This window comes from Pelmatolapia mariae, linkage group LG20 (genome assembly GCF_036321145.2).
Source record: "Pelmatolapia mariae isolate MD_Pm_ZW linkage group LG20, Pm_UMD_F_2, whole genome shotgun sequence".
In the NCBI taxonomy this organism is placed as follows: domain Eukaryota; kingdom Metazoa; phylum Chordata; class Actinopteri; order Cichliformes; family Cichlidae; genus Pelmatolapia; species Pelmatolapia mariae.
The window spans coordinates 23,152,300-23,179,555 of NC_086244.1; the positions used below are offsets into that span (position 1 = coordinate 23,152,300).

The window sequence follows — 27,256 nt, forward strand, 5'->3', positions numbered from 1 at the left end:
ATGTCAACAGATACATGGAGCTGTCGACATGAAACAGACGATCTTTTTTTAATTACAAAACGTAGCTTTGATGTTTAAAAAAGTCGGTTGAGGATGAGAGGCGTTAGTGTTAAAGTCTTGTCCTTTTTGCTGTTGTTCGTAAGTTTGTGTGTGTCAGAGCGAGTAGAGAGGGAAAACTCACTGGCCTTGCATGAGAGAGATGACGATGGAGGAAATGTGAAACAACAGGACAATATTATAGCCGAAGAAGGGCAGTCAGTAGAAAACCATGAAACAGAACATGGTTCGAACCTCGATTCAAACGAGTTACAGAAGGATGGGTCATCGGTCAGGTCAGAGACGGCAAAAACTAATTTCAGCACTCTCTCTGGATTAACTTGGCATATTGTACCTAGCTAGAAGTAGAAGCTAGAAGTAGTTTCAGTAGTTTAATCATTTTTTTTTGGCATGGAAGCCAAATAAATATTTATACTTTCTAATATTACAAGTACAAAAATACATAGACAAACATAATTCCACCAAAACAAAATCTGTATCCCATCTGTTTAAACTGGGTAAATGTTTTTATGTGCTCCATTCAGCTCTGCCTAACTTAAACTTAGACTAGATCAAAATGGCAGCTGTTTAAATGCAAGACGTAACTGAGCCATATTGAGATAGCTGACATAGTCACCTCTGAATCTAATCTCTTGTTTGTCACCTTGCAGTAAGTCCAATGACACCACCGACAACTACTACAATGACACCCTTCACTCAACAACAACTACTGTCAAGCCAACTACCCCGGCACCCCCAACAGTCAAGCCCATTCTGCCAGTGCAGACAGGGGTTAAGGCCCAAGAAGAAGAACAGTCCAGCGGGATGACCATATTCTTCAGCCTGCTTGTTATTGGTTAGTGTGTTTTCACCCATCACCGAATAAGTCTGACTCCATATTGTCTGTACAGGATCACTGTTTGTCTGAGCAAACAGGATAGACCAAAAGAAGTAAATTGTTTTACAGCAGGAAATATGCATCTTGAGGTTAACAAAGCATGCATAATTCATCCCGTACCCATAATAATGGAGAACCAATTTAGTGTTTTATTAAATCAAGTTTGTAGATGGGGATCTAGGATGATACCAGTGCATATAGAGAAGGATGTGGTTACACACTGATTGGCCATGAAGTACCACCTAAAGTAGCCATTATGCACATTAGTCCACTATCTCGCTGTCAGATTATAAACCAAGATACTATCATGAATGACGCATGTACTTACTATTTAGACTGATTTACACTGCGAAAGCATGCAGTTTTAGTTGTAAACTAAGAAAACATCTCATCGGTTTAAAGAAGCATATGGAAAAAAAATGTTTTCTAAACTAGGAAAATGGAAAAATTATCTCAGAGAGCAGTTTAGAAGCCACATAGTTGTATATGTTGTAAAGTTGCCTCTCATTACCTTGCTGCATGAATGAATTTGGACTTGGGGCGATCGTGGCTCAAGAGTTGGCAGTTTGGCTTGTAATCGGAAGGTTGCCGGTTCGAGCCCCGGCTCGGACAGTCTCGGTCGTTGTGTCCTTGGGCAAAACACTTCACCCGTTGCCTACTGGTGGTGGTCAGAGGGCCCGGTGGCGCCAGTGTCCGGCAGCCTCGCCTCTGTCAGTGCTCCCCAGGGCGGCTGTAGCTACAATGTAGCTTGCTGTCACCAGTGTGTGAATGGGTGGATGACTGAACGTTTAAAGCGCTTTGGGGTCCTTAGGGACTAAGTAAAGCGCTATACAAATACAGGCCATTTAATTCAGCATTTCCCATATGACTAATAATTCAGATTTAATCAGTAAATCTCTCCTGGATTCAGTGTCCAAGAAATTAAATTTAATTAAGAAATTTAATTGGAGCTCAATGGTACTCTTCATCTCTCATTGACATCCCTGTGCACTTGGTTATTGGAAGGAAGGCAGCTTGAGAAAAGATGAAAATACTGTAATATTTGGGAGACGGTGTGATTTTATTAACATGGATGTATGTTTCTCTTAACACTCACCCCCAGGTATTTGCATCATATTGGTGCACCTGCTCATCAAGTTCAAGCTGCATTTTCTACCAGAGAGTGTGGCTGTTGTGTCCTTAGGTAAGTACTGCATATTTGTAATTGCATTTGGCATCATACTAAAATTTTAACATCATAAGTGTATTTGTCCAAGTAATTAAAGCAGAATTTTATTTCTTGTTATCTGTCATATTTATGTTTAGATTAATGGAAGTTCACAAAAAATATTCAATTATGTCAACATATTTCCATTTAATTTAAAAACCACCAACCAGGCCAGAAATTTGAATGTAGTGATGGACGCAGACCTAAACTTAGAAAAACACATTAAGACAATAGCAAAGTCAGCTTACTATCACCTCAAGAATATTTCAAGGAAAAAAGATCTGATCTCTCAACAGGACCTGGAAAAACTAGTCCATGCATTCATCTTTAGTAGGCTTGATTATTGTAACAGCATCTTTACAGGTCTACCTAAAAAATCAATCAGACAACTACAGCTCATTCAGAACTCTGCTGCTCGAGTCCTCACTAAGACCAAAAAAGTGGACCACATCAGTCCAGCTCTGAGGTCTTTACACTGGTTGCCTGTCCGTCAGAGGATAGACTTTAAAGTTCTGATGCTGGTCTATAAAGCTCTGAATGGTTTAGGACCAAAATACATCAGTGACCTCCTGACCCAGTATGAACCTTGCAGATCCCTCAGGTCATCTGGTTCCTGTTTTTTATCAGTTCCCAGAGTCAGAACCAGACATGGAGAAGCTGCATTCAGCTTTTATGCTCCATATATCTGGAACAAACTCTCAGAAAGCATCAGATCATCTGAAACACTCAGTTTATTTAAATCCAGGTTGAAGAGTCACCTGTTCTCAGCTGCATTTGAATAAAGCACCAAATCCGCACTGTTTTACTTTTAAGCTTAAATTTCAGAACTTACATTTTAACTACTGATTTTATCTACTGCTCCTTTTTTTCCCATCTTAAATCATCCTTTTTATTTGTTTTTGTTTTGTAATGTCTCTTTAAAGCACTTTGAATCACCTTGCTGTTGAATTGTGCTATATAAATAAACTTGCCTTGCCTTGTCTAATTTAGATAAAAAGCTTAGCCTTCAGACTTATCTGAATCACCAGTTTTTAATCCTCAATCTGATATTAAGAGCTCATGGCAGAGCAGCCTCAACTATCTAATGTTTGAACCTTCTGTTTGCGAGGAGCAGCCAAACAGAAGTAATTTTCCTTCAAATGAGTGTGGCCTTAAAGGCAGAAGAGCAGAAATGGCTTATTTCAGACAGTAGATGAATTGCACCAAAGCATATGGATTGTTTTAAATGTTGAGATGTCTTGGCATTCTTGTTAAAAACATGAGTCAGTAGCTTGTAGAAGAACCTTTCCAGCAAAAACTTGGAAGTAATTGATTTTTGTATAAATGAACAGTCTCTCACAGCATTGTGGAGGAATTTCTTTACAACGTTGCTTCAGTTCATTGAATTTTGCTGGAATTTCTTCACGCACAGCTCTGTTAAGCATTGCAATCAGGTTGACATCTGAACTTTGATTGGGCCATTGCAGCACCTTGATTCTTTTTTTCAGCCATTCAGTCCTGTTGCATGACCCAGTTTTGGCCAACCTTTAACTTTCATGCAGATAGCCACATATTTGAAGCAAAAATACTTTGGTATACAGAGGAGTTCACGGTTGACTCCACAACAGCAAGGTACCCAGATCCTGTGGCTGCAAAACAAGATCAAATCATTTTTAAAGAGAAGTGGCTGTCTCCTGGCAGCTGTTAAAAGCAAGCGGTATTTGTTCAGTCTTTTTCTAACACGTTTCACTCAGGGCTGTAGTGTCTGAGATGTAGAAGTTGGGTTAACACCCCAGGCTTCAGCTTTTATAGAGGTAACACACACTTGCTGATAAACAGTTAATCAGACATATTACCTCTTTCGTTGTACATGTACAATTACAGTAAAAGTCTATTCTATTCATTCTTATGTTCATTCTTATGGGAGCATTAAGGGGGGGGGTAATTAGTTTTTCACAAGACTACATATATTACTCATATATTCTATAAACATACACAGACTCAGTTTTCATCTGTGTTATGCAACAAAATGAAACAAAGGGTAGACGACCTAAGGGAAATCGTTTTTCTTTAGGTTGTCTGTGTGATTTAAGATGAGCAAACACTAACTCATTGGCGCCATTTGCAGCCTTATTCAATATTTAAGAAGTACTTAATTTAAAAAAAAACAAAAACAAGATGTATTTAATTTTTCTCCTGAGGTGCAGCTTTGCTTCCTCTGTGCAGTCGATTTAGGTTAATTCTCCTTCTAATTCTCTCCACCAGCTTCCTCTTTACATGTCTGTGCAGTTACACTCACTATAATTCAGTGACACCCATCTGTCTTCACCCTGAAGGCCTTTTGCTTTTGCACGACCTGCTTGCTGCATATAAGACAGGCCTCATCACAGGGGACTCTGCTGAAGAGAGATAACACACTGCTTACAAATCAGAAAAGGCTGCTTTTCCTTCCTCATCACTTCCTTTTTCCCATCTATTCTTTGTATGTCTTCCTCTGCACTATCACTCTCCATCTGCCAATATATCTAGAACTTACACACAGCTTTGAGGCTCGTGTTTAATTTCTGTCTTCATCTTATCTATCTCCTTTTCTCGGCTCTTGACAAAGCTTTGTGTTTCATCACCCTTTTAATTAATGTTCTGCTGGGTTGTGTAGAAAGAGAGCTGAAGCCCCAGCAGGATGTTCTCAAAGACAAAAGTATAACCATAGCTTTTTTAAACAAGTTATGTTTGAACTATGATGACATTTATGAGGTATTTACTGTAAACCACTAAAATAGCATGTGTTGCGTGATTTTCATGAAATTAAGTAGTAAACTTTTTTTTTCAAACACTGGTGTTTCCTTACTCTTTCCAGGGATTCTAATGGGAGGCTTCATTAAGATCATTGAGTTCCAGGAACTGGCCAACTGGAAGGTATAGTTTTACTGGGTTTCAACATGGTTCTTTTTCTTCTGTCAGCACTGCACTTGGTCCAAATTTAAAATGTAACTTTTTGGTTTTGATTACTTTAAGATTATGTAAAATAATCACAATCGTCTACACTGCAAGCACACAAACAAATACACATATGCAGTGCATGTCCACAGCTTAACCCATAGCAACCTTTCTTATCTCCACGCTGCACTCACTGCTCTCAGATTCAAAATGTGTGGTTCTTAGTTTTGCTTGATTTTCTTAATATGGAGTAAAATAATTACATTCCCACAAACGCACAAAAAATATTCAAAAGTATTCTCTAAAACCTTTGCCCATTTTATACTTTGGATAGATACAGTGATTGATCATATTTAGTGCAGTTGCATTCCTACGTAATGCACAGTCCTGTAACTTGTAGTAACTTGTCATGCAACAAAGTCCCTAGAAAATCCCTTCCCACGCCTGCCCAAAACATCTGCTTTGGTTTTTCATCTTTGCATCGTATTTCTTTCTTCACTCATTCATTAATTTCCTGGTTCCTGTTGTCACAAATGTCATCATTCATATCATGCAAACTTTGCTATCGACCTGTGACATGGACCATTTTTGTGCTTGGTATGCCTGCCCCCCACAAGCCTTTTTTTTCCCCGCAGTTCTCGGACCCTTTAATTAACATTCCCTGTTCTCTGCCAGTGAGTTAGAAAACAAGTGAACAGGAGAGGTACAGGGAAGGATATGCAGAGTGAAAGGGAGGCAGGAAAAGAGGACAGGTTATGCCAATGTTTCTTGCACACAGGGTCCCATTGTCTTTTAAGCTTGGAGCCCCCAGGGTATTGCTGAGTCATCTACATTAGTAACCAGAGCCCCTGGAGCCCCTTTCCACACATTGCCCCAGTCCTGTGAATCTCTAGACTGCTATGTCTGTATTTGTGTTTAAGTTGTAGCAAACAAGCCTGCTCTCCTGTCTATGTCTAGGCGGCAGTGACTTCAATAGTAGTAAAGTAATATGAATTACACTATGGCTTGCAGCTGCTTCTTTGCAGGAGCATGGATATGCTAAGTGGTTTATAGCCCATTTGAGACCTGAAAAGACCTAGGACACAATGCAAATGAATTATGTCTGACCTATTTGTTTTTTAAAAAGCTTCCATGAAGCACGATGAAACCAGTTTGAAGTAAGATTGCCAGTGGCAGAACTGGGCTTCTGTAAGCATGATTTTTTTTTATTGTTTACTTTTAATTGCAGCTGTTTTGAAATTGTACGTTTGTTTGTAGGTTTGTGTTTTATTTTTATAGTTAATTAAAGGGATCTATTCTCCCTGATCAATGTCTTTTGGTAGCTGCCTGTAAGGCTGGCGCCACCTCATCCAACTAGAGCATTTCTACAGCTGGCCCACTTGGTTAATCTCGCCAGCCTGGAGGACTGCCCTATACCCTGCCTGAAGGGTGTACAACTCCCTCAGGCAGCAGCATCCTGTTATTGCTGGATTTGCTCTTTCCTTTTTACCACCAATCCTGCTGTCTTTGCTTTTGACAACTGAGCTTTCTATCTTCAGTGCACTCACTACAACCCACCATACAAAGAGAGCCTTTTCCTGTATGCTTTTTTCTAGCACATGCAGGGAAAGCCTCTCTGTTTTTTCCTTATACTTACCTTCATCCGCCCGTCTCTCCCATGTGTTCTGACACAGATTGTGGAAGTAGCATGCTGGTATTAAGTATTACAATAGTAGAAATTTGTCTCATCGCCAAAACAGAGAGAGATAAACAAGAATATTTGTACTCCAAACAAGACCTCTCTCTCTGTTTAAGCTTTTCTGTATTGTCCTATCTGGGCTTGTCACTTTGCTTCAGTGGCAGCAGTGGTGTGTTTTAGCCCCAAAGGGCTGCACATATTTTAATAGATGTCTCCCACGCCACGGAGAGAGAGAGCGACAGAATGAGAGAAGTTTTAATTGTGGTTTTAGGGGCTTTTTTGTGCTTTTTTTTATGTGGTGATTTCACCGGTTGTCAAAATCAAGCCTCCAGGGACGCTGTACTATAAATGAAGGTCTCTTCAACATCTGCACTCATATCTTTTGTTATCTCTCAACTCTCTTTTAACTGTGTTCTCTTCATCTTTGGCATTCATCTTTTTTCATTTAGTTCAAGCTCTGTATCAGCTCTTCTCCAGAGTATACCCATCGTCAGCTTTCTGGTTTTATCCATTTCATCTTTCCTTTCAGCTTCTGAAATCTCATTACTCCTCATCAGTCCATAACTTTCTCCATAGTTTCAGGAGGAGATTGCAGTGCTATCTTGCCTAAAGTCTAGTGCTTTGTCAGTCAGTGTAAATGTAATGCCCAACAACATTTGTTTGCCCCAAAATTCTAAAGAACAATTCTTTCTCCTTTAGACTTTTTTATTTAACAATTTATTTAATTGTTTTATTAATTGATAAATATTATTTATCGCACTCAACTTTTAACCAGTCTCTTACCTACAAATTAATGAGAATCTTTTGAGGTATGTGTAGAGAAAAAACAATGTGCACTTGTTCAGTCCTCCCAGTTGGCATTTTTATTTGCATTAAAGGAACACGTGCATTGGTGCCTCGGGAGTACAGTGGTAGACGTCAGGTTGCAGTGCACGCATGGCATACTTTCATGTGTCTCTGGTGTTAATATTCATTCCTGAGCACCTGGCCTGAAGACTTCTGCTTGACCTAAATGTCGAGAGAAACTGGTAACCTGGAAGCAAAAGTTGGTCTACTTTTCCTGAAATTTGAATGTTTTGGAAAAACAAAGTAAGCAAGGGCATAGCCTTTTAGCATAAGCATACAATACATCCTCCGCAGGCTGTCCTCAATGCTTGACCCTCTGTGCTTGTAGCCATGGTTTTGTTGATATTGAGAAATTTACCATCTGAACTAACATGACTGCTCCTGCACCCACACGTTTGGTTTCGTTTTTTGTGGTTCTGTCTCATCTTATATCACTCCATTTATACTCTTTTAATTCTAAATAATTACTTAGAAAGGGAAAAAATAAATACCTAAAAGCAGAAGATTATGCAAGAAGTTATGCCAGCATATTTTCAATTAAAATATACTACCCCTAACAGTTCTTAAACCTTTTTATTAACTACTTAATAAAAATAAGTAGTTAATAAACTACTTATCGTGTTTGATATCAAATTCTATAAAAATAGTGTCTCAAATAGTAAATTGGAGGATTGTGGATTGGGATTGTGTATGTGAGAAAAAAGTTACGAATCTAATTACTCAGGCGTTGCCAGACTGTTGCAATACTTTTCAGGAAAGCCACATCAAATGTGGCAATAACTGTCTAAACGTCCATCTGCTCCTGGGGTTGTTGGGGTTGAAATTCAGGTTCAACCAGCTGTCATGACAGGCTTTCATAATACAAAGAGGGAGATTGTTGACTGAGTGGTGTAAATATGGCTCTGCCTTTTTCAAACTTTCTAACAGAAACAACCGCCGTGTCAACCGCTCAGAAATATAACCTGTGCATGAACATTTATTAATGCGTACTGTGTGTTGACACACCCGTCCAAACGCACTTTGGCTAACACAAGAACACACGGTGCATGATGCACAGACACATTGGCAGCTAGAGCGTAAGGCATGGGCACATGATGCTTGTGCCTGATCTTGGAGGCTGGCCCATTTAGCTGAGAAGCAACAAAGATTGCATTATTTTGCTGAAATAATCAGAGAGCCAAGGTCCGTGTGTGTGTGTGTGTGTGTGTGTGTGTGTGTGTGTGTGTGTGTGTGTGTGTGTGTTCCTGTCTAGCTGTCTTTGTGAGGACCAAAATCTGCATTCAACTATACTTGTGAGAACCAACAGTCACTTGTGTGGACACACAACCCGGTCCTCACAAATTTGAAGCCATTTAAAGGCATTTTTGAGGCTCAAAATGTGGTTTTAGTGTCAGGGTTACCATTAGGTTATGATTAGGTTTAGGGTAAGGGTTAGGGTTAGGCATTCATTTTTAATGGTTAGGGTAAGGGGCTAGGGAAAGCATTATGTCAATGAAGGTCATCACTAAGATAGCTGAACGGGGTTGTGTGTGTGTGTGTGTGTGTTTTTTTATTTGTGTGTGTGTGTGTGTGTGTTCTTGTTTGTATGAATGATGAGCTCACAGTCTGTTTACAGCATGTTGAAGTGAACATGTTTAAAAGCTTCTATAGAATGGTGAGTTGCCTAATAGGAAGGCAGGGCAGGCGGTCCTTAGACAAATACCTGTTGGGTGTGTGTGTGTGTGTGCTCGTTGTTGAGGAGTCGACATCCAAATTTGTTTTGTCAGATAAAGAGCTGTAACTATAACAGCTCAGGCAGCCCCCCTCGCCCTCACCGTTTCTCCTCCCCCATGACTCATTAGATCAGCTGATGGTCACTGTACCGGTTTTCATGTGTCCAATGAATAATGTGGAGTGTTTGTTGAATGCGTAACCACAAGTTAGTGTTTTATCATTTACTGGCATGTACATACTTATTGCATTAACAGTATTGCTAAGAATTCCTGTTTAGATTAACAATGTCAAATGTGTAACAGTCCAAATTGTGTAAGTGCTGATTTTCTTTGAATGGCACCAGTTACATTTCCCTTTAACGTTTTCAGATGTTTTCTTTAAATTTGAAACTATGACTCAATGCTTGCACATGTCTCACTTTACAGTAAAGACACTTGCAATTGTACTTGTACATCATCAGTTTGTTACTATTGACCAGTTTGCAGCTCTAAACCAAGGTTAAAGGCAGCATTTTGTTGCCTCTCTGCTGGGGTTTATTTAGCAATAAAATGTTTTGTTTTTTATTTTCCTAAAAGGAGGAGGAAATGTTCAGACCCAACATGTTCTTCCTTTTGCTTTTGCCACCAATCATCTTTGAATCTGGATACTCTTTACATAAGGTATGTGTGTGTATGAGGCTGGATTTACACAACCAGCACCCTCGTGTTCTTAGAACAGTACAAGCCACCACGTATATTTATAAAGGACAAACCTGACCTTTAGGCGTGAGGGGATAAGACTCATGAGACCAAAAGTCTGAGCAACCCAGCAATAAGCTGGAGCCTTTTAGTATGTGTGTTACATTTACAAATGCAGTAACTACAAATCATTCAAAAGCAGCAAGAGGCTTAAGCAGGTCACCTGTTTGTGTTTTCTGTTTTGATAATTGAGTTTTTGCTCCCTTTGTTTTTATTTTATCAATATTTTATTTATTTTTTATATTATTAACTGGCTTCATTTTTTCCAAACAACTAAAAGGTCACAGTCTTTTTAGTTTTTTACAACTCTCTGTGGAATTATGCTATAATTTTTTTATGCTGGCAATATCTTAATACGTGTTCTTGTGTCTTCAGGGTAACTTCTTCCAGAACATTGGTTCCATTACCCTCTTTGCTGTGATCGGCACAGCTATCTCTGCCTTCATAGTTGGAGGAGGCATCTATTTCCTTGGCCAGGTGATGTTTCTATTAATCTAGTAATCAACACTGGCCCGTGACACACAGCCCTCATTCAGTTAAAGAGTATGTGACCTCATGATAACATATTTTCAATGTTCTGTCAGGGTTTTGTTAGTACAGGAAATGTCTAATGGGATATGCTCAAAAATAAATTATTGCTGCATCACCATTATTACTTTCTTATTGTACAAATCTGTAACACTCTGCTGATATCGACGTAATCAGATGTTCTTCTTGCAGCTTAACAATCTGGGGTTTTGTTTTGTTTTTTTTTTGTTTTTTTGATAACCCTCCTCACAGGCTGATGTTATCTATAAGATGACCATGACTGATAGGTGAGATTTTTTCTAAGCATTTACTGTGAGCTTTCTTACTTCATTGTGATGGAATTTTTCTGTGTCAGATAAAGCTTGGCTCAGTTTTGCTGACAAGTGTTAAGCCTAGTCTTGGACTAAACATGTATTTCACTGGTGAAATCACATACAGATGAGCTGAGATCATTTTCTGCTAGTGTGAATTCTTTGAATTTACCATTTTTACGTGAGCCACAAAAGGTCAAAACTTACTCACTAGTGTAACTTACTCATGTGGGAAAATTAACAAATTTCCCACGTGTGGGACTAATAAAGGTTATCTTATCTTATTCTTTTTTTCCCCCCTCTATTCTTAGTAACACCCTCTGCCTACTTAGTTTGAACTGTGCCCTCTGCATCTGAAGGGTTTGTCTTTTAGGAGTTCAAAGTAACAGGATAATCCACCTACCAGAGACATATCCAGTACAAACACAGCATGTTACTCCACACCCATGTGTTTTTTCTAGCAACTAGCACATTCTGGCAGTACTTTAGCCTACGTATTTTATTTGTTTTTGAATGAAACTAAGAAAATAACTCAGAAATAACTTAAAGGAGTTTACATTTGGGGGATTTTTTAGAATGTAGGGTACATAGCTCAATAGATTTTCTGATGGAAAGTCCCAATACAGCCTCCTGACTTCTTGAGTAATTGCTTCATTTTTACACCTGTTTCTGCGGTTTTTTGTCAGTTTTTTTTCCCAAGAAACTTTTGATAATCTTTTAATGTTTTATTTTCCTAGTACTAAAGTGTGCTACTTTGTATGCATTCTGACTCCTTTAAAGTCAGAGAAAGTAAAAATCTTATTTATTTTGGAAATGTTTTTCCTCTTTTACTGCCCATATGTGTTTGTGTCTTAATTTCTTTTATGAATGAAGTAAATCTTTCTCATTCCCTGCTACTTTGCTGTAGCTTTGCCTTTGGCTCACTGATCTCAGCCGTGGACCCCGTAGCTACCATTGCCATATTCAATGCACTCAACGTGGACCCAGTCCTTAATATGCTGGTGTTTGGTGAAAGCATTCTCAACGATGCTGTCTCCATTGTCCTCACCAAGTAAGGACACTCCTTCATGACTTGAATATTCTCCATTGCACACACTGGCACATTTACATTTTCCCAGTCTTTCACAAACAGTAGGCCTAAGGACAGCATGCATAGAGTCTGCACTCTGCAGATGTTATACAAGGGTTAGATGTACAACACAACATAGCGTCTTAAAATCTAACAGCAACTGAGGCCAAATCCAAACTTCTGTTTTCATATTAAAACAGCTTTTTACATTGATCACTGTCCAGATGAGGTTCATTTAATAAGCTTGCCTCCTTGGCATGTAGGCACTACTAGCATGATAAAGCAATAGCTGCTGCTGGCATTGATAAGTTCAGCAGTGCCTGTAATTCTTTATCCATGCTGAATTAACCACTGGTAGTAGAGGGCTGATTTAATGTGTTTCTACTGGAAAAGTTCTATGTGACGGGGGCTTCACAAATCAAGGTATGACGAATAGTGAACATGGATGCTTCTAAAACTCTCTTTTTCTGTTTGTTCAGACTAAAACAATTTCTAGCTAATATGGGTCAGCAGGATTTCCAAAAGTGTCAATGTTTCAATTCTTAAAACACTTGACTGGGTCCCATGTTTAATTATAGTAAAAATTATTTCATATGAAAACATATTAGTATGCCCAACTTGCTTGACTGTGATCACCTCATTAAGGTCCATTAAACTAGAAACATGGGGGATAAGATATTTCTTGTGGCATTTTGTGGTCTGTAATAGACATTTACTGTGGCAGTCATATAACAACAAATAAAGATCCCCAAATGCTCATAGAAATCAGCAAAAAATTACATGTTTCAGAACAAGTGCTACACTTCTAAGATTTCTTCAGTTTTCAAAGTAATTCAACCTTTGTTACAAGCACAGACTGCTATTAGTTCATTCAGATTGCTTTTACAGGTACCAGTTAGACAAAATGTAAACAACTACTAGCTATAAAGTGGGATCAGAATAGCAGTACCTGCTTTTAGCTGAAATCATATTAGCCCATTACAGCACTTACTGAACTGCAGCTCTCCTGATCAGTTTAATTTTATTCAATCATATTGTTGGTGCATAAAATAAGCTTAACATTTTTTTCCATTTTGAAACAAAGGCCATTGAGTTCACAAAAGAAGAGAAGGAAATGCGATCATTTTAAAGTAAACAGTGGCGTTTCATTTACAAGAAGACCATGAAGTTAACAGAATAAACATAAACATTAGCCATTGTTTATGTTCGGACACACTGACAACCTGGCCAAGGTGTACTCTGCCTCTCATCCTATGGCCACTGTGATAGGTTTAACTCCGCACAACCCTGCATTGGGTCTTGAGAGAGAATGGGTGGTGGATTAGGTAATAATGCAGTTATTACTGCGAAAATTGTCACAAGCATGTTTCAAACTGGGTATAAATTAGTGACACCAGCAGGTAATACTGACAGAAGGGACCTTTAGGTATCCTTTGGTGAACAAAGTCTAAGAGGCATCTTTGTGATAACCGACATGCTCTTACATCCTGTAAGAGGATGTAAGAGCATGTTGTCATTTTTCTAAATTGGGTGGCATATTGCACTTTGAACAAAACAGGAAACAATAGCATGATCTGCCAACCACAAGAGTTACAATCTATATACAATCTATACAACTCTGTGAAAAATACGTCATTAAGTAACACAATAAAGATCTACTGATGTATATGTATAAAATGCCTACGTTTTCAGTATTTTTAAAAATTAAATTTCATTTCAGTTTTCTTTATATAGCGCTTCATTCATAACAGCACTCAACTCAGGATCTCAGGGCATATGTATTTGTATAGCCTGCTGTCTCACGTTATACTAAATACTGATGTTTGCAATAGTGAGGAGAAAAAAAACTATTCTAACAAGAAGAACGTTCTTGAACCAAGCTGAGATAGGACAGCCACCTGCCTCGACCAGGTTACACGAGGAGAAAGCAAGGAGAGAGAGAGAGGGATATTTTTCATATTAAAACATATAGTCATGTGCTCTTGTGCTGACTTATATTGTCCTCAAGGCTTAATTATTTGGTTGAGTGCAGTAGACCTCTTAAACACACCAACAGTGACACACCGGTGGCTTAAAATTTTGATGTCAGGCATTTTCCAACCTTTGAACCTGACCTAGTTTTTGCAGATGACTCATTTTACTTTTATGGGTAAGACCGAAGAGGATAGAAATAGCAATATATTTTGTTTTTATAGACATTAAATTACTGGATGTGAGCAGGCTGCCATCACAATTGGGAAAACGATGAAACCCAGTGGCTGGAAGGCTGAAAGTGGTCAATGTCTGAACTTAACACTGAAGTTTGTCTTGACGCACCTTTAGATTTTATTCAGAATATCTGCTACTCAGAAATGTTTATCTAGTTTCTACTGTTACCTGCTTACTGACTACCTCAGACAGGCGACAGAAACTTGACAGACAAGTTTGACAGAAACGGTGTTTGGGATTTCTGTTCACACACATTGGGCTAGCTTCAGTATCTGCACTCCCTTTATTGCTTCCTTATCTCTCCTACTCACTACAGGATAAATGTGCAAAGTGATCTCAAGTATCTGGGTGTCTCTGAGGTCTAAATGAGTGCATAAATAATAAATAGGCTGACTGAGCAGCCCTGGCAGTGTGCTTATTGTTAGCACCCAACAAAGTGGTTTTCTTAGAAAGCAATCATGTAGTTTGGCCCAGCCATTTCCAAAAGCCACGCAGAAGCTAATGCTTTACCTTGGAAGGTTGTTAATAAACATTGTGATTATAAATAGGATGTAAACTGTGAACCCAGCTAAACTAATATTTATAAAATACACAACATGCAACATTTTTGGTGCCAGCAACAAGATAATCATTTGTCACGCTATAAGAGATTTTGGTGTTTTTGGTAATCACAGATCACAGTAAATGTTTGGGAACTTTTGTCTTACAGTTTGTTTCTTATTGTGATGAAAATAAAGAAACAAGTTGAAATGTGTGGTACAAATATCTCAGTTGAACCAACAGGAATGTGATAGTTGCAGTATGCCTGCTCTCTCCAGCTCCTAATTTGGTGGCGTGTTTCTGCCCTCTAGTGTCAGCTGAAGATATTACAAGACTAAATGCATCACAGTGCCGCTGAGATTTAATTTGTTACTTTCCTCCCTTTTTTGATTTTCAGCACAGCGGAGGGTTTCTTTTCCCGCTCCGACAACTCCACGGTAACAGGCTGGGAGACTTTTCTACAAGCTCTGGGTTATTTCCTTAACATGTTTTTTGGTTCTGCTGCACTGGGAACCCTCACTGGACTCATCTCAGCTCTTGTATCCAGCCGCCATTCTCCTTGCATGTGTTTGTACTTCATATGTGTGAGAATTTTATTTTCTGGTCTGTCCTTATTTTAATTCCCTAACTCACTGAATCAGTTTCTGAAACACTTTGACCTGAGGAACACGCCATCGCTGGAGTTTGGGATGATGATCATCTTTGCCTATCTTCCCTATGGACTGGCAGAGGGAATCAAATTGTCTGGTGGGTCAATACAATCACATGCACATAATGAATACATGAATATTTTTGTATGTTTGACTTCTCCTCTGACCTCCGTCTCCCATCTGTTTCCACCTACAGGAATAATGTCTATCCTGTTTGCGGGAATTGTGATGTCTCACTACACCCATCACAACCTATCTCCTGTCACCCAGATCCTTATGCAGCAGACACTGCGCACTGTGGCCTTTATGTGTGGTCAGTAGATTCTCGCTTAGCATCCCAGTTCACCGCTGGCTGTCATTATCAGAAGTTTTCACTGCTTTCTTAACTCCTTTCTCCAGAGACGTGTGTGTTTGCGTTCCTCGGCCTCTCCATCTTCAGCTTCCCTCATAAATTTGAAATATCATTTGTAATCTGGTGCATAGTAAGTTGTCTTTTATTGATGTCATTTTAATCTGTCTGCTTATTCCCACGGTAATCAGGAATGACAGCTGTTCTCTCTCTGTAGGTTCTGGTTCTTGTTGGCCGTGCTGTGAACATCTTCCCTCTGTCATTTTTGCTGAACTTCTGCAGGGACCACAAGATCACACCCAAGATGATGTTCATCATGTGGTTTAGTGGTAAGATGACATGACTATGTGACTGTGTTTCGTTAATTACAGGGCGTCATCTTTTTATTGGTGTCTAAACCACACTCATTACACTAACACAGTGCGCACATCTCCGGCTGCAAATGAAAGTAGAGTTTGTGTTATTCTGCAGCTGTTTTGGAAAATCGGTTGCGTTTATCAAATTTTTGATAAAACACGGCTGTCTAAAATTCACTGATTTTAGCTTATCCTTATCAAAAGAATGTCTGATTTCTTTTTCTCTGCTTCATAATATAAAAATGAATTCATATTATATTTTTTTGGCTTGGTAAAACTTAGTGTCCCAGAACGCTGCTACATACTGCATGTGAGATACATTGTGTTTGGGGAATGCGATAACGGTATCAATTTGAAACTCATGCATTCATGAGTTTCAAATTGATACCGTACCTTCTAAAAATCAATTCGGTTCTCAGTGGTCTCGACCTCAAGGTCAGAGGTCAAATTTTCTGAGATTCTTGTGAATGCGACAACTAGTGGAAAAAGAAAAGCATCACTGAAGCAGCATTTTCTGTATTCAAAGATTAATATAGTCACTGAATTCTGTGTAGTTATTTAGAGATAAAATGAATATTTTGCTTCGACTTTATTTATTAACTCGTTCTTTGTTTGTTTAGTAGACACTGCAAAAAAAGTGAATAAACCTGTGATTCCTGTGAGGTCGGACAATAAAATTTGTAGACTGCATCAAAAGTGCCTGTAGGAGTAACAAGGTACTGCTTAACAAGATGACTTCCAGTCTCAAGACTCTTTAGCAGCAAAATATTTTATCGTGATAATTATGCAAAGAGTTTCTGAAGAATTGAAAACTGACCAGAACAAGCAGGCTGCCCGAGTGTTGTGGAATACAGTCGGGGTAGTTCAAAGAGAGAGTTAGAGGAACACACCCCTACAGCAAAGAGCATCTGAAAAAACATCTCTAAAGATAGTCAGAAAATCTCTCCAGAAATTTGTGCTATGTTGCTATCTATCATGCTGAGGAGGTCTGAGTGTGTCATTGAAAATAAAGGCGGGTGTATGAAGCACTGAAGCAGTAAAGCTCAAAGCCAGAAAAGTGCACTAACTTTTTTAGCAAAGACTTCACACTGTGGCGCCTGTTTAGTAAGTCTAAACTTCTAGTTTTTGATATAGCAGACAACCATTTTCCTACTGTTTTTGAACACAACTAACATCATTTAACTAAACAGAGATGTGCTCCTGTTGTATATCCTTTGCATTAAAACCAAAATGTGGAATAAGTCAAAACACATCGAGCTTTATATAATAACCATTTCTTGTGAAAGCCATTATGCTAAATGTTTTATTTTTCCATTCATTCGGCTTTTTTCCCCCCTTTTTTTGCTAGGTTTGCGAGGTGCTATTCCCTATGCCTTGAGCCTTCATTTGGGTTTGGAACCCATTGAGAAGCGTCAGCTAATCGGCACCACCACCATCATCATCGTGCTCTTTACCATTCTTTTCCTCGGGGGTGGCACCATGCCACTCATCCGCATCATGGACATTGAGGATAGCCAGTCACGGCGTAAAAACAAGAAGGACGTCAATCTCAGCAAGACACAAAAGATGGTAATGGTTGAAGCACCCAGGGTTCTAGTACACGGGGGCACACAGAGAGTTTGTTGTCTGTATTGGTACTAGCTGTGCCATCCTCTCATCTGCCATCAGGCTCTTTCTGCTCACTTCAGAGGGAAAAAACATCAAAGGGTTGATTGTGAAGGACACTGAATCAGTGAGGGGGAATGGACCTGCTATCATAGAGATTCACACTTGAAAACACCAAACCTCTGACAGGCACAAATAGACCTTAGCCAGTGGCACTGATAAAATTTTTTCCCAGATACTAGAGGCCAAGCTCTTGTGTTTAATATTTCAGTTAACTGTATTAGCTCTAGCTCAATATAATGGGTCATTCTTTTGAAGTAGATCCTATTATTGAGGTCATTTGAAGCTAATGGTGGTGTGTTTCCATGACTTGCATGTATAGTATTTGCATGTTTGATGTCTTCCAAAGCTAAGTGTTACCCCCTGAGGTACTAGCTGCGAGATCTATCAAATCCCCATTTTTCCTTACGGGTCTCCAGCCCTCTTTGATGTAATTCACTCTTTGGTCCCTTTGCTCTTTCTCTCTCGTCTTTGTTCCTTCTGTGTGTGATCTTGACTCACCAGTCTCACCGCTTTTCTACCATTTGAACTTTTTCCTGCGTTCATCTTTTTCTCCTCCTTGCGTTGTTGCCCCGTCTCATTTAATTGCTTTATATGTTTATATGACTTCAGCCTCTGTGCTCATCTTTCTCTACAGGGTAATACCATTGAGTCAGAGCATCTATCAGAGCTGACAGAGGAGGAGTATGAGGCTCAAATCTACCAGAGGCAAGATCTGAAGGGCTTCATGTGGCTGGATGCTAAGTACCTTAACCCCTTCTTCACTCGCAGGCTTACACAGGAGGTAAGCGAATCTTCTTTGTGGCACATAAAGCTTAAAGAAACGATCACAATCCTTTGTTAATACTTTATTTTCCAGTCGTCATGCTTTGTCCCCAGTCATTGTGATTTATCCACAATTAATATATATCTCACATTATCATGATGTATTTATTCAGGAATAACTGAGTACCTTGGGCCTTTTTTGATCTTTGGTTTTTACACTGGTAACATGGAAGAAAGACTGAAGAAAACATGAATTATATATTTTAAAGTCATCGCTGTTTGGACGAGCAAAATATGGAGGAGAAGTAAAAATAAATGTCCAGTTCAACTTATTTTACCTTGAGTATAAACAGATGTACAGAAGACACTGTGTCGAAGTTCAAATTTCGTGTTTGAGGGAGGGAGTTAAACTCAGCACTCACAAACTTTATGAAGTTGCATTACATAAGCTGTCCAGTCACAACATCAGCAGCACAGCCCAAGACAAAAGGCCTTATATGTGTGCTCAAACTGCTTTCTGTAATTATCAAAAATCTTTATTATATAGTGAGGAAAGAAGTTTTTCAGCCCCTAAAAATCAAACATTGGCTTTGTGTCTGTGTGGCACACAGATTACAATCGATCACTTACAGATGCGCCTGATCTCAGCTTTTTAAGTGTATAAAGCTCATCTGCCCACCAAATCAGTTTCTTCTATTCCAAACTCCCCTCCACAAGACAAAAGAGCTGTGACAGGACATCAGTGACAACCTTTATGTGATTATTCAAAAGTGGAAGAAATATGAAATAACCATCAGTTGCCCTTGTCTTTAGCTCCATGTAAAATCCTGCCTCATAGGGTGAGAATGATCATGAAAAAGATAATGAATCAGCCCAAAACTACACGGGAAAAGCTTGTTAACAATCTGAAGGCAAATGAACACCAGAACACCTTTGGTAAGAAGGCACATGTACAAGCCTGTCTTAAGTTTTTCAGTGAATGTCTAAATGATTCAGAGAAGGCTTTAGAGAAAGTGCTGTGGTTAGATGAAACCCGTATTGAGGTCTTTAGCATCAACTCAAACCACTGTGTTTGGAGGAAATGAAGAGTATGACTCAACAAACACCATGCCCATATTCAGAGGTGGAAACATTATGCTGTGGAGCTGTTTTTCTACTAAGAGTGCAGGACAACTTCATCAAATTGAGTGCTCAATGGACGGCACTGTGTACTGTAAAAAATCTAAAATCTGTGAAGGGGGCTGAAGCTTCGAGTTGCCAAGAAATCTGAAGGATTTAGAGTTTCTGTAAAGAGGAGTGGGACAAAATTCCTCCTGAGATGTTTGAAAACCTCGTGACTACAAGAAACGTCTTACCGCTGTGCTCGACAACAAGGGTTTCTCCACCCTTGTTGTCAAGCACTATTTATAAGTATATAAGTATCTATAATTCAAAAAAATGCAGTTAGGCTCATCTACCTGCACCGTTATACTTAAATGTTGTTAAATGTGAAATTTTACAGCCTTGTGGTAATTTGTATCCAAAGGATTTCTTATAGCCAATTAGCATTTCTGCCTGAATTCCTGTTGCACATAGACATAATAACATCTTATGGGCAAACATAAGATATTTTATGTTAAGTAAAAAATTAAGAAACCTGTTGTTATTCGTCATTGTAAAAGAAAAAGGTGAGACTGATTTAAAGCACAAAACAAATGAAGTGCATCGCTGCAGAGGCTGGTCCAGCATTCCCAAAGTTTCTTTCCCCGCTACATTGAGAGGGGAGGATGGGCGTTTTGATTTGGATGAGAATCTGTGTCGTCAGGAAATGTGTAAAGATGACTGCATGAACATTTCTGCCAAGGGTTTATTCCTATATTTATATTTATAGTTTTCGGTGGGGGGGGGGGGGGGTGATGTTATGTAGGGCTGTGTTTCTTGTATCAAAATGAAACTGTCATGTTTGGACACAGAAACAATAATCTAATAGAAATATTTGAGAAATATGTCTGAGTGATTCTGACAACTACTTCAACCATTTTGCATGCAGTTCACTATGTGGTGAACAAGTGTCTAAATCTTTTTGCTTTAAGACTATTGCAAGAGGAACCAACAGAACACAAACTGCACTGCTTAATGTAAAAAAATGGCACAACCATCTGCGAAAAAGTTGCCAATATTGGTTAGAAGAATGAGAAATTCCTTTTATGATGTGCACAAGCACGTGAACAAGCAGGTCTTTTCATCTAAGAAATGCACCAAAGTGACAGAAAAACACTGAATATTAGATCGTTTACCAAGTTGGATCTCACTGCAGGGCCATTGCGTTTCCAGATCTTTTGTTTTGTCCAGTTCTCTGCATCTTTGCGCGATTATTTCTGTACGTGCACGTTCGTTCTAACATATTGCCAAATTTTTGTGTGTCTGATGTGTTTTAACAGGACCTGTTACATGGCCGGATCCAAATGAAGACTCTGACCAACAAGTGGTACGAAGAAGTTCGACAAGGACCGTCGGGCTCTGAGGACGACGAAGAAGAAGCCGAACTTCTCTGATCACTTTTTACTTTTTTTTTTTTTTTAAAGCAATTTATGGACATTGGGTGGGCTGTGGTTTGTGTGTCCGTCTGTGAAAATGAGCATACTTTTCATTTCCCCCACAGGAATGTGTGGAATGTGTCAAGTCACAGTTTGAGTGAAATTCACATTTAACACTGTAAAACTGAATGAGAAAAAACATGTTGTTACTTTGTAAAGAAATTGGCAGGATATCTGATTGTATGCACCATTGACATGTTGAACAGCAGGAAGAGAGTTTTGCTGATTCTCAGAAACTTTTCCTGTGCGTTTTTCTTTCTTTTTTTGTATGAATCTTTCAATCCAAGGGAAAACTCAAGTGATACTGTGATGAAAATGTTCAGTTCTAAAGCACCTTATCTCTTCCCATTTGTATGGGTCATTTCTATTTGTCCCTTGCTTAGTTAAAAGTACACTGGAAGTTTTAAAGATTGTGAGGGGAAAGACACAATACAATGGCGCCATGGGATTTCTATTTATATACTGCCAGACGGTTGAATAGCTATTCAACTGGATTTAATTCTCTCCAAGTCTCCACATGTTTGTTAATTAATTATTCTGAGTAAATTTTAAGCATATATATTGATACATATGTAATAAAGATTTTTAAAAAGGACCAACAAAAGAAATGCAGGAGAGAGTTAAAACTAGTTTAGCAGGTGGGATAAAACTAATAGTTAAAAGCTAAATTCCAGATTATTGCTCTGAAAAACGGGAAATTGCTTTCATTTCTATGTATATTTTAGCTCTAAAAACAATTAACTTCCATGTGTTTATGCTGATTTGTGGGTAAGATTTCTGTCACTACACTGTCTAAAAGTATTTCTTTTGATCATGGGCACCAATGAATGTCAGATGGCAATGTCTTTTTTTTGTATTTATTTGAAGAATATGTACCGTTTATGGATAATGGCTTCTATACAAGCTCTGTGAGTACCACAAGATGATAAAAATAAATAAATAAATATCTCTCTCATATATATATATATACACACATATGTACGTACACACACATATGTACACACATACATATAACATATAATATAAAAAATAAATTCTGTTAATAATTGAATGCATTACTTTTTCGGGGGATGAAAATAAATCAGTGTCCTCAACTTATAGTTCAAGTACTGGAGTTCGGTGACCTAGGTGCGTAAAGTAAGCAGTTTCACACATTTTCTCTTGAAATATTAGTCACGTCTTTTTATAGCACACTATTATTCTGGATAAAATAATACAAGAATAAAATTCAACTTGTGCACTCATGTCTCCTAAATATATCTTAGATAACACAGTGTTTAAGACATTAACAGGTTTTAATGTGAGTTTCAGTGATAATTACTCGTTGAGCATTATTCTTGCAGGGTTCACTTTCCATTTCTTAAGCTGCAGGAACTAATTAGTTCATAGACTGTAGTAAGTGGAAGTGGAAGGTTAAATGTGTCTGACATAGACAGGGAGCCAGACTGGTCCACAGAGTAATTAGAATACATAAAAAGGTTAATGCATTATCCTGCTGGGAAAATATCCTATACCCATACAGTCAAAGCTCTCATGTCCAGTCCTGATAACACCAGACTATTATACCCTTTGCCATCTTGTGGGAACTCATTAGGCATATTGATGAAGAAGTGACAGTGTTTAACTGGAGGTAGAACATAAATGAATCTCTGAGCATGGTTTTGATTTTGTGCATTTGTTATTTGTAAACAGTGTTCTCTATTTGAGGACAAAATTTCACTTAGCCAGAAATAACCACCTGCAATAAGTGGATATCATTTCCTGAGAGCACAGTGTTAACATGTGTATATACAGAGGACATTTAATTCTGTGGAAATCCCTTTTTGCAATAATGATTTGCATCCAGTAGGGGGGGTCTTGATCCACTACATTGATCCATGAAAAATTGATGATGCCAGATAACAGTGGTTTTAATACTATTTTTCAGTACTCAGTAACTTAAGTAAATTAAGACTAAAAATCTAAAGGAAAAGAGTTTTTGAACTGTATACATTTTTTTGTGTTTGTTTTTTACATGGACAGCTTTTTTTTTTTTTTTAGAGGTTAGATGGAAAAATTAAAAACTGCAGAGTGACTGAATTGAGTCTGGTCCTCTGCTAAACAGTAAAAAATAAATAAATAAAATGTTGATGGAATTTGCGTTACATTGGTACAGGTGTGAATTAATATCCCACTCTGGCACACTTACAGTTTCTGATTATGCACACATGCATATGCACGCAAATATTCGATTTCAGCTGTAGAAGAACTACAGCAGGGGATTTCACTGATTAATTTGCTCATATTTGGAATCAGAAGCTACAGTTTTTATAGTTTCCCTATATGTCACAGCAGTCTCCATATGCTGAGAATTGCTTCAGCTTTTAACTATGGAAACTTGCTAAAGTAATTCACTATTATGAAATTAATGTTCAAAGGCAGCATGCAATTTGAGGAAAGACCACCCGGGAGAAGTATAGCACATAAATATCCAGTACTTAAACAGAGAGTCATGGTGTAATGGAGAAAAGTAAACTTAAGCGATATATCTGGGCATCATGGTTTTACTCTTTTGCACCACAAAGAATAATATATGTCAATTTATTTACTAGTATATATCAGTACAGTTTACCAGCAGTCTTTACTGGTAAACTGCTTTACCAGCAAAGACTGGTAAAGCAGTCTTTGCTGCTTTAAAGCGCTCGTTTAGAGCAAAACCAAAGTAAAAGAACAACAGCTTTTTGTCTTTTGTCACGTATAAAGTCACCTCAGAAGGCAAAGCAAATACTTCCAGCTGCCCCCAGTGATCCTTGTTTGTCTGTGTGTGTGCGTGTTTTCTTTCTCGGAATAATAATGAAAAAAAAACACAGCCACAGCAGGCAGCAGATGGCTGGATGTTTGAGTTCAGATTTTTAATCAAAGAAAAGTACATGTCACACCAGGTGTTTTGAGTGTGGTTTGATCTTAGTTTGTCGTAGTTTTCACTGGACATGGAGGTGTTGGAATACAGAAAGCATATCATGAAGAAGCAAAATGAAAATGGGCCCTGTACCAGGATGTATTGCGCTTGGATTCTGTTGCATGAAATCCAGTTGCTGGGGTTGCAAATGTTGTGAGCAGTCTTTTAAAGGAAATATCTATACATTTAGATATTAAACCAATATGCTGTAGAGAGAAAAAGTCATGTATAAAAAGAACATCAGCATTACTTCTGCTCAACCTGTTTTTTCGTCTCTGCATCACTGATGAGATTTCCACCCTCCTCCAACTATTCACTCAGTGTTCATTCTTTGACCTTGATTATGTAACTGAATATAACAAAATAACATGAAATCCCATTTGATATGATGGTTTCTTGTTACTGGCTTCTTTGTATTTAGTAAGATGACAATAGCCAGCCACATTTAATCATGGAATCTAAAATCCCCAAATGATAGGAATTTGGATTTTAACACTCAAAAATAAGCCTTAGGGTAGACAGCTCAGTTCAAGTTCAGTTCAGGATTATTTATACGGCACTAAATCAACAACAAATCAAGAACAGTCACCTCCAGGAATTTTATAGTGCATAAAAAAGATCTTACAATATTAGAAAGAAGACCGAACAATCAGACAAATTCCTTTGGACAAACGCCAGGCGATGGTGGGATGGACAAATGCCGTTTTAAAAGGAAGAAACATGCTCAGGGCGGTGGAGACAATGACAAAACACAGATTATAGGAAAGAGAAGACAAAAAATTGTCATCAGCAGGGGTAAACACGGTGAAGAAGAAAACCTCTGTGTATCACAGAAGGTCCATGGATCAGAAAAGCTAGGCAGAGAAACAAAAGGCTGTGCTACTAAATTAATGGTACTAAAAGGAAACAGCTGGAGGAACAATTCACAGTTAATAGGCTCAATGGCAACAGGTCAGTATCATGATTAGTGATAGTGATTTGAGATCATTAAAAGGTGCTTCACATGCTCCTCACAAGACAACCACTAAAAGTACAGGGCTTTATAGAATACAACACATTTCTGGAATCCTAGTAGACCAGTAGTTTCAGAAATACCAGTTCACTCTGGCATCAGCATCAATGGCAACTAATAATTATGTTTCTTCTCTATTCTGATGCTCGGTTTAAACTTCAGCAGGTTGTTTCGACCTTGTCTACATGCTTACATGCATTGAGTTGCTGCCATGTGATTGGCTGATTAAAGAGGAGTTGAACAGGCGTGCCTAATAACTGTGCCGGTGAGTACTTCTATTTCATATATGAACTTTTTTTTTAATGAATTAACAGCTGCACTGTTAGTCTGTGCAAAGTAATGATCTTTTTCTCAAATGTGTGCTCGCTTGATAACAGAAGAGAGAAAGCTTGAAGTGTTTATTCACTGGCTGAATTGACCACTCAGCACAAAGAGACGTAAAGTCAATGGCGGCAATGAGAGTAATCAATAATACACAGTACGGACTGATAGCTAACATTTTCGTGGTAATTAGATCACAAGATTTAGAGGCTTATTGTGGCTAACCTTATTGACATTTCATTAGACATCCTTTAACATCAATAGTTACGCCCAATGTGTTCTGCACAGCACTGAAACACCTACCTGTCACTCACCTGAACATCACTTTTTGAGGATAAGCCATTATTTTATCATAAACACTATTTATTCCAGTGATGGAGTTAGGAGTTTGTCGGATTTTCATTTAATTCAACTGTATGTTTCTTTTTTTTTTCATTCACTCAGCTCTGTGTCACTTTAGTGCTCGTTTGTTATTATTCTTTTACTAGCCTGCAGCACTTTTTTGCTTTGCTCATGTATGGCACAGATATGTATGGTTAATTTAGCTTGTTATTCTGAATATCTTTGAGATGCTACTGTATATAGTCAGATGACAAAAACTTGTCTGTTTATAAGCACTTAACAATGGAATGATGTAGACATGCACAGTGTATATATATATATATATATATATATACACACATGTATATTTATTCATCTTCTTTGCACGCTACATAATCAAGCTACACAGAAACTTGCAGATCTTGCATTTAACATTTACAAGGTAGGACCAGATTATTTTTTACTATGTCCTGATATGTAAAACCTTAGAGGGTGTTCTTTTTTTTTTACTGAGACTGCATATCCATTATTTATATACAGATAGTAAAGTAAGTAAAGTAACATTTTATTTGTATAGCACCTTTCAAGAGAAAAATCACAAAGTGCTTCACAGAAAAGCTAAAACATAAAAACAGAAATCAACCAAAAGCAAGTTTAAAAAGATGAGTTTTTAGCTGTTTTTTAAATGAAACCACTGAGTCCACAGATCTCAGGCTTAAAGGAAGGGAGTTCCAGAGTCTGGGGGCCACAGTTACAAACGCTCTATCGGCTTTCGTTTTCAGCCTCGTATGTTAGACAACCAGCAAGCCCTGATCACATGACGTCAGGGACCTGCTGGGGATGTACTGATGTAAAAGATCTCTGATGTAGGTTGGTGCTTGTCCATGCAGAGCCCTGAATGTCAAAGTCAAAATCTTGAAGTGGAATCTGAATTTCATGGGGAGCCAGTGCAACTGTATCAGCAGGGGTGTAACATGGGAGTATTTAGAAGATTTGGTCAGAAGCTTTGCGGCAGCATTCTGAACAACTTGCAAATGATCCACAGAGGCTTTACTTAAACAAGTGAACAAAGAATTGCAATAATCCAAACGAGATGAGACAAATGCATGGATGACCATTTCTAGTTCTGAGCATGAAACAATGGGACTCAGCTTAGCAATATTTTTTAAATGATAAAAACAGGAGTGAACCAATAAATTAGCATGAGTGTCCAAAGTCAGAGCTGAGTCAAAAGTTACACCAAGGTTCCTGATAGAAGGTTTGGCAAAAGTAGCGAGAGGGCCTAAGTTTTCCATAACCAAAGGTACCAATTTTTTGGGAGCACAAACAAGGACTTCAGTTTTCTCCTCATTTAGCTGAAGAAAGTTATCAGCCATCCATCCCCTAATGGAATCTAAGCACGTATGCAAAAGTTTGGAAACAGCTACTGCATCTAGCAGCATGAAACGGGCTCAGTTATGAACTATTATGAACTGACATTAACCAGAAGCCTTTTTCTTGACAAGGCTCCCCAGTGTTACTAATGTGTGTATTAGGGACACCAGTAGTTTGCTCAGTTGCCAAAGTGACCACCAAATCCTCTGTGTCAGCTACCAGCACCTCAGCTACTAGTTTGT

At 38.4% G+C, this 27,256-nt stretch overlaps 1 protein-coding gene across 1 annotated transcript; it reads left to right on the forward strand.

Moving 5' to 3' along the window:
• Nucleotides 1-23,100, forward strand: slc9a8 (solute carrier family 9 member 8). The gene is made up of 16 exons (XM_063464302.1): nucleotides 1-332; nucleotides 708-892; nucleotides 2,037-2,117; nucleotides 4,978-5,036; nucleotides 9,870-9,953; nucleotides 10,407-10,508; nucleotides 10,812-10,846; nucleotides 11,778-11,921; nucleotides 15,085-15,226; nucleotides 15,329-15,434; nucleotides 15,534-15,650; nucleotides 15,737-15,819; nucleotides 15,904-16,015; nucleotides 17,391-17,611; nucleotides 18,345-18,491; nucleotides 20,893-23,100. Exons 1-16 carry the CDS (start codon nucleotides 94-96, stop codon nucleotides 21,004-21,006), a joined length of 1,971 nt encoding a protein of 656 aa, XP_063320372.1. The 5' UTR covers nucleotides 1-93; the 3' UTR covers nucleotides 21,007-23,100.
• Nucleotides 23,101-27,256: the final 4,156 nt, after the last annotated feature.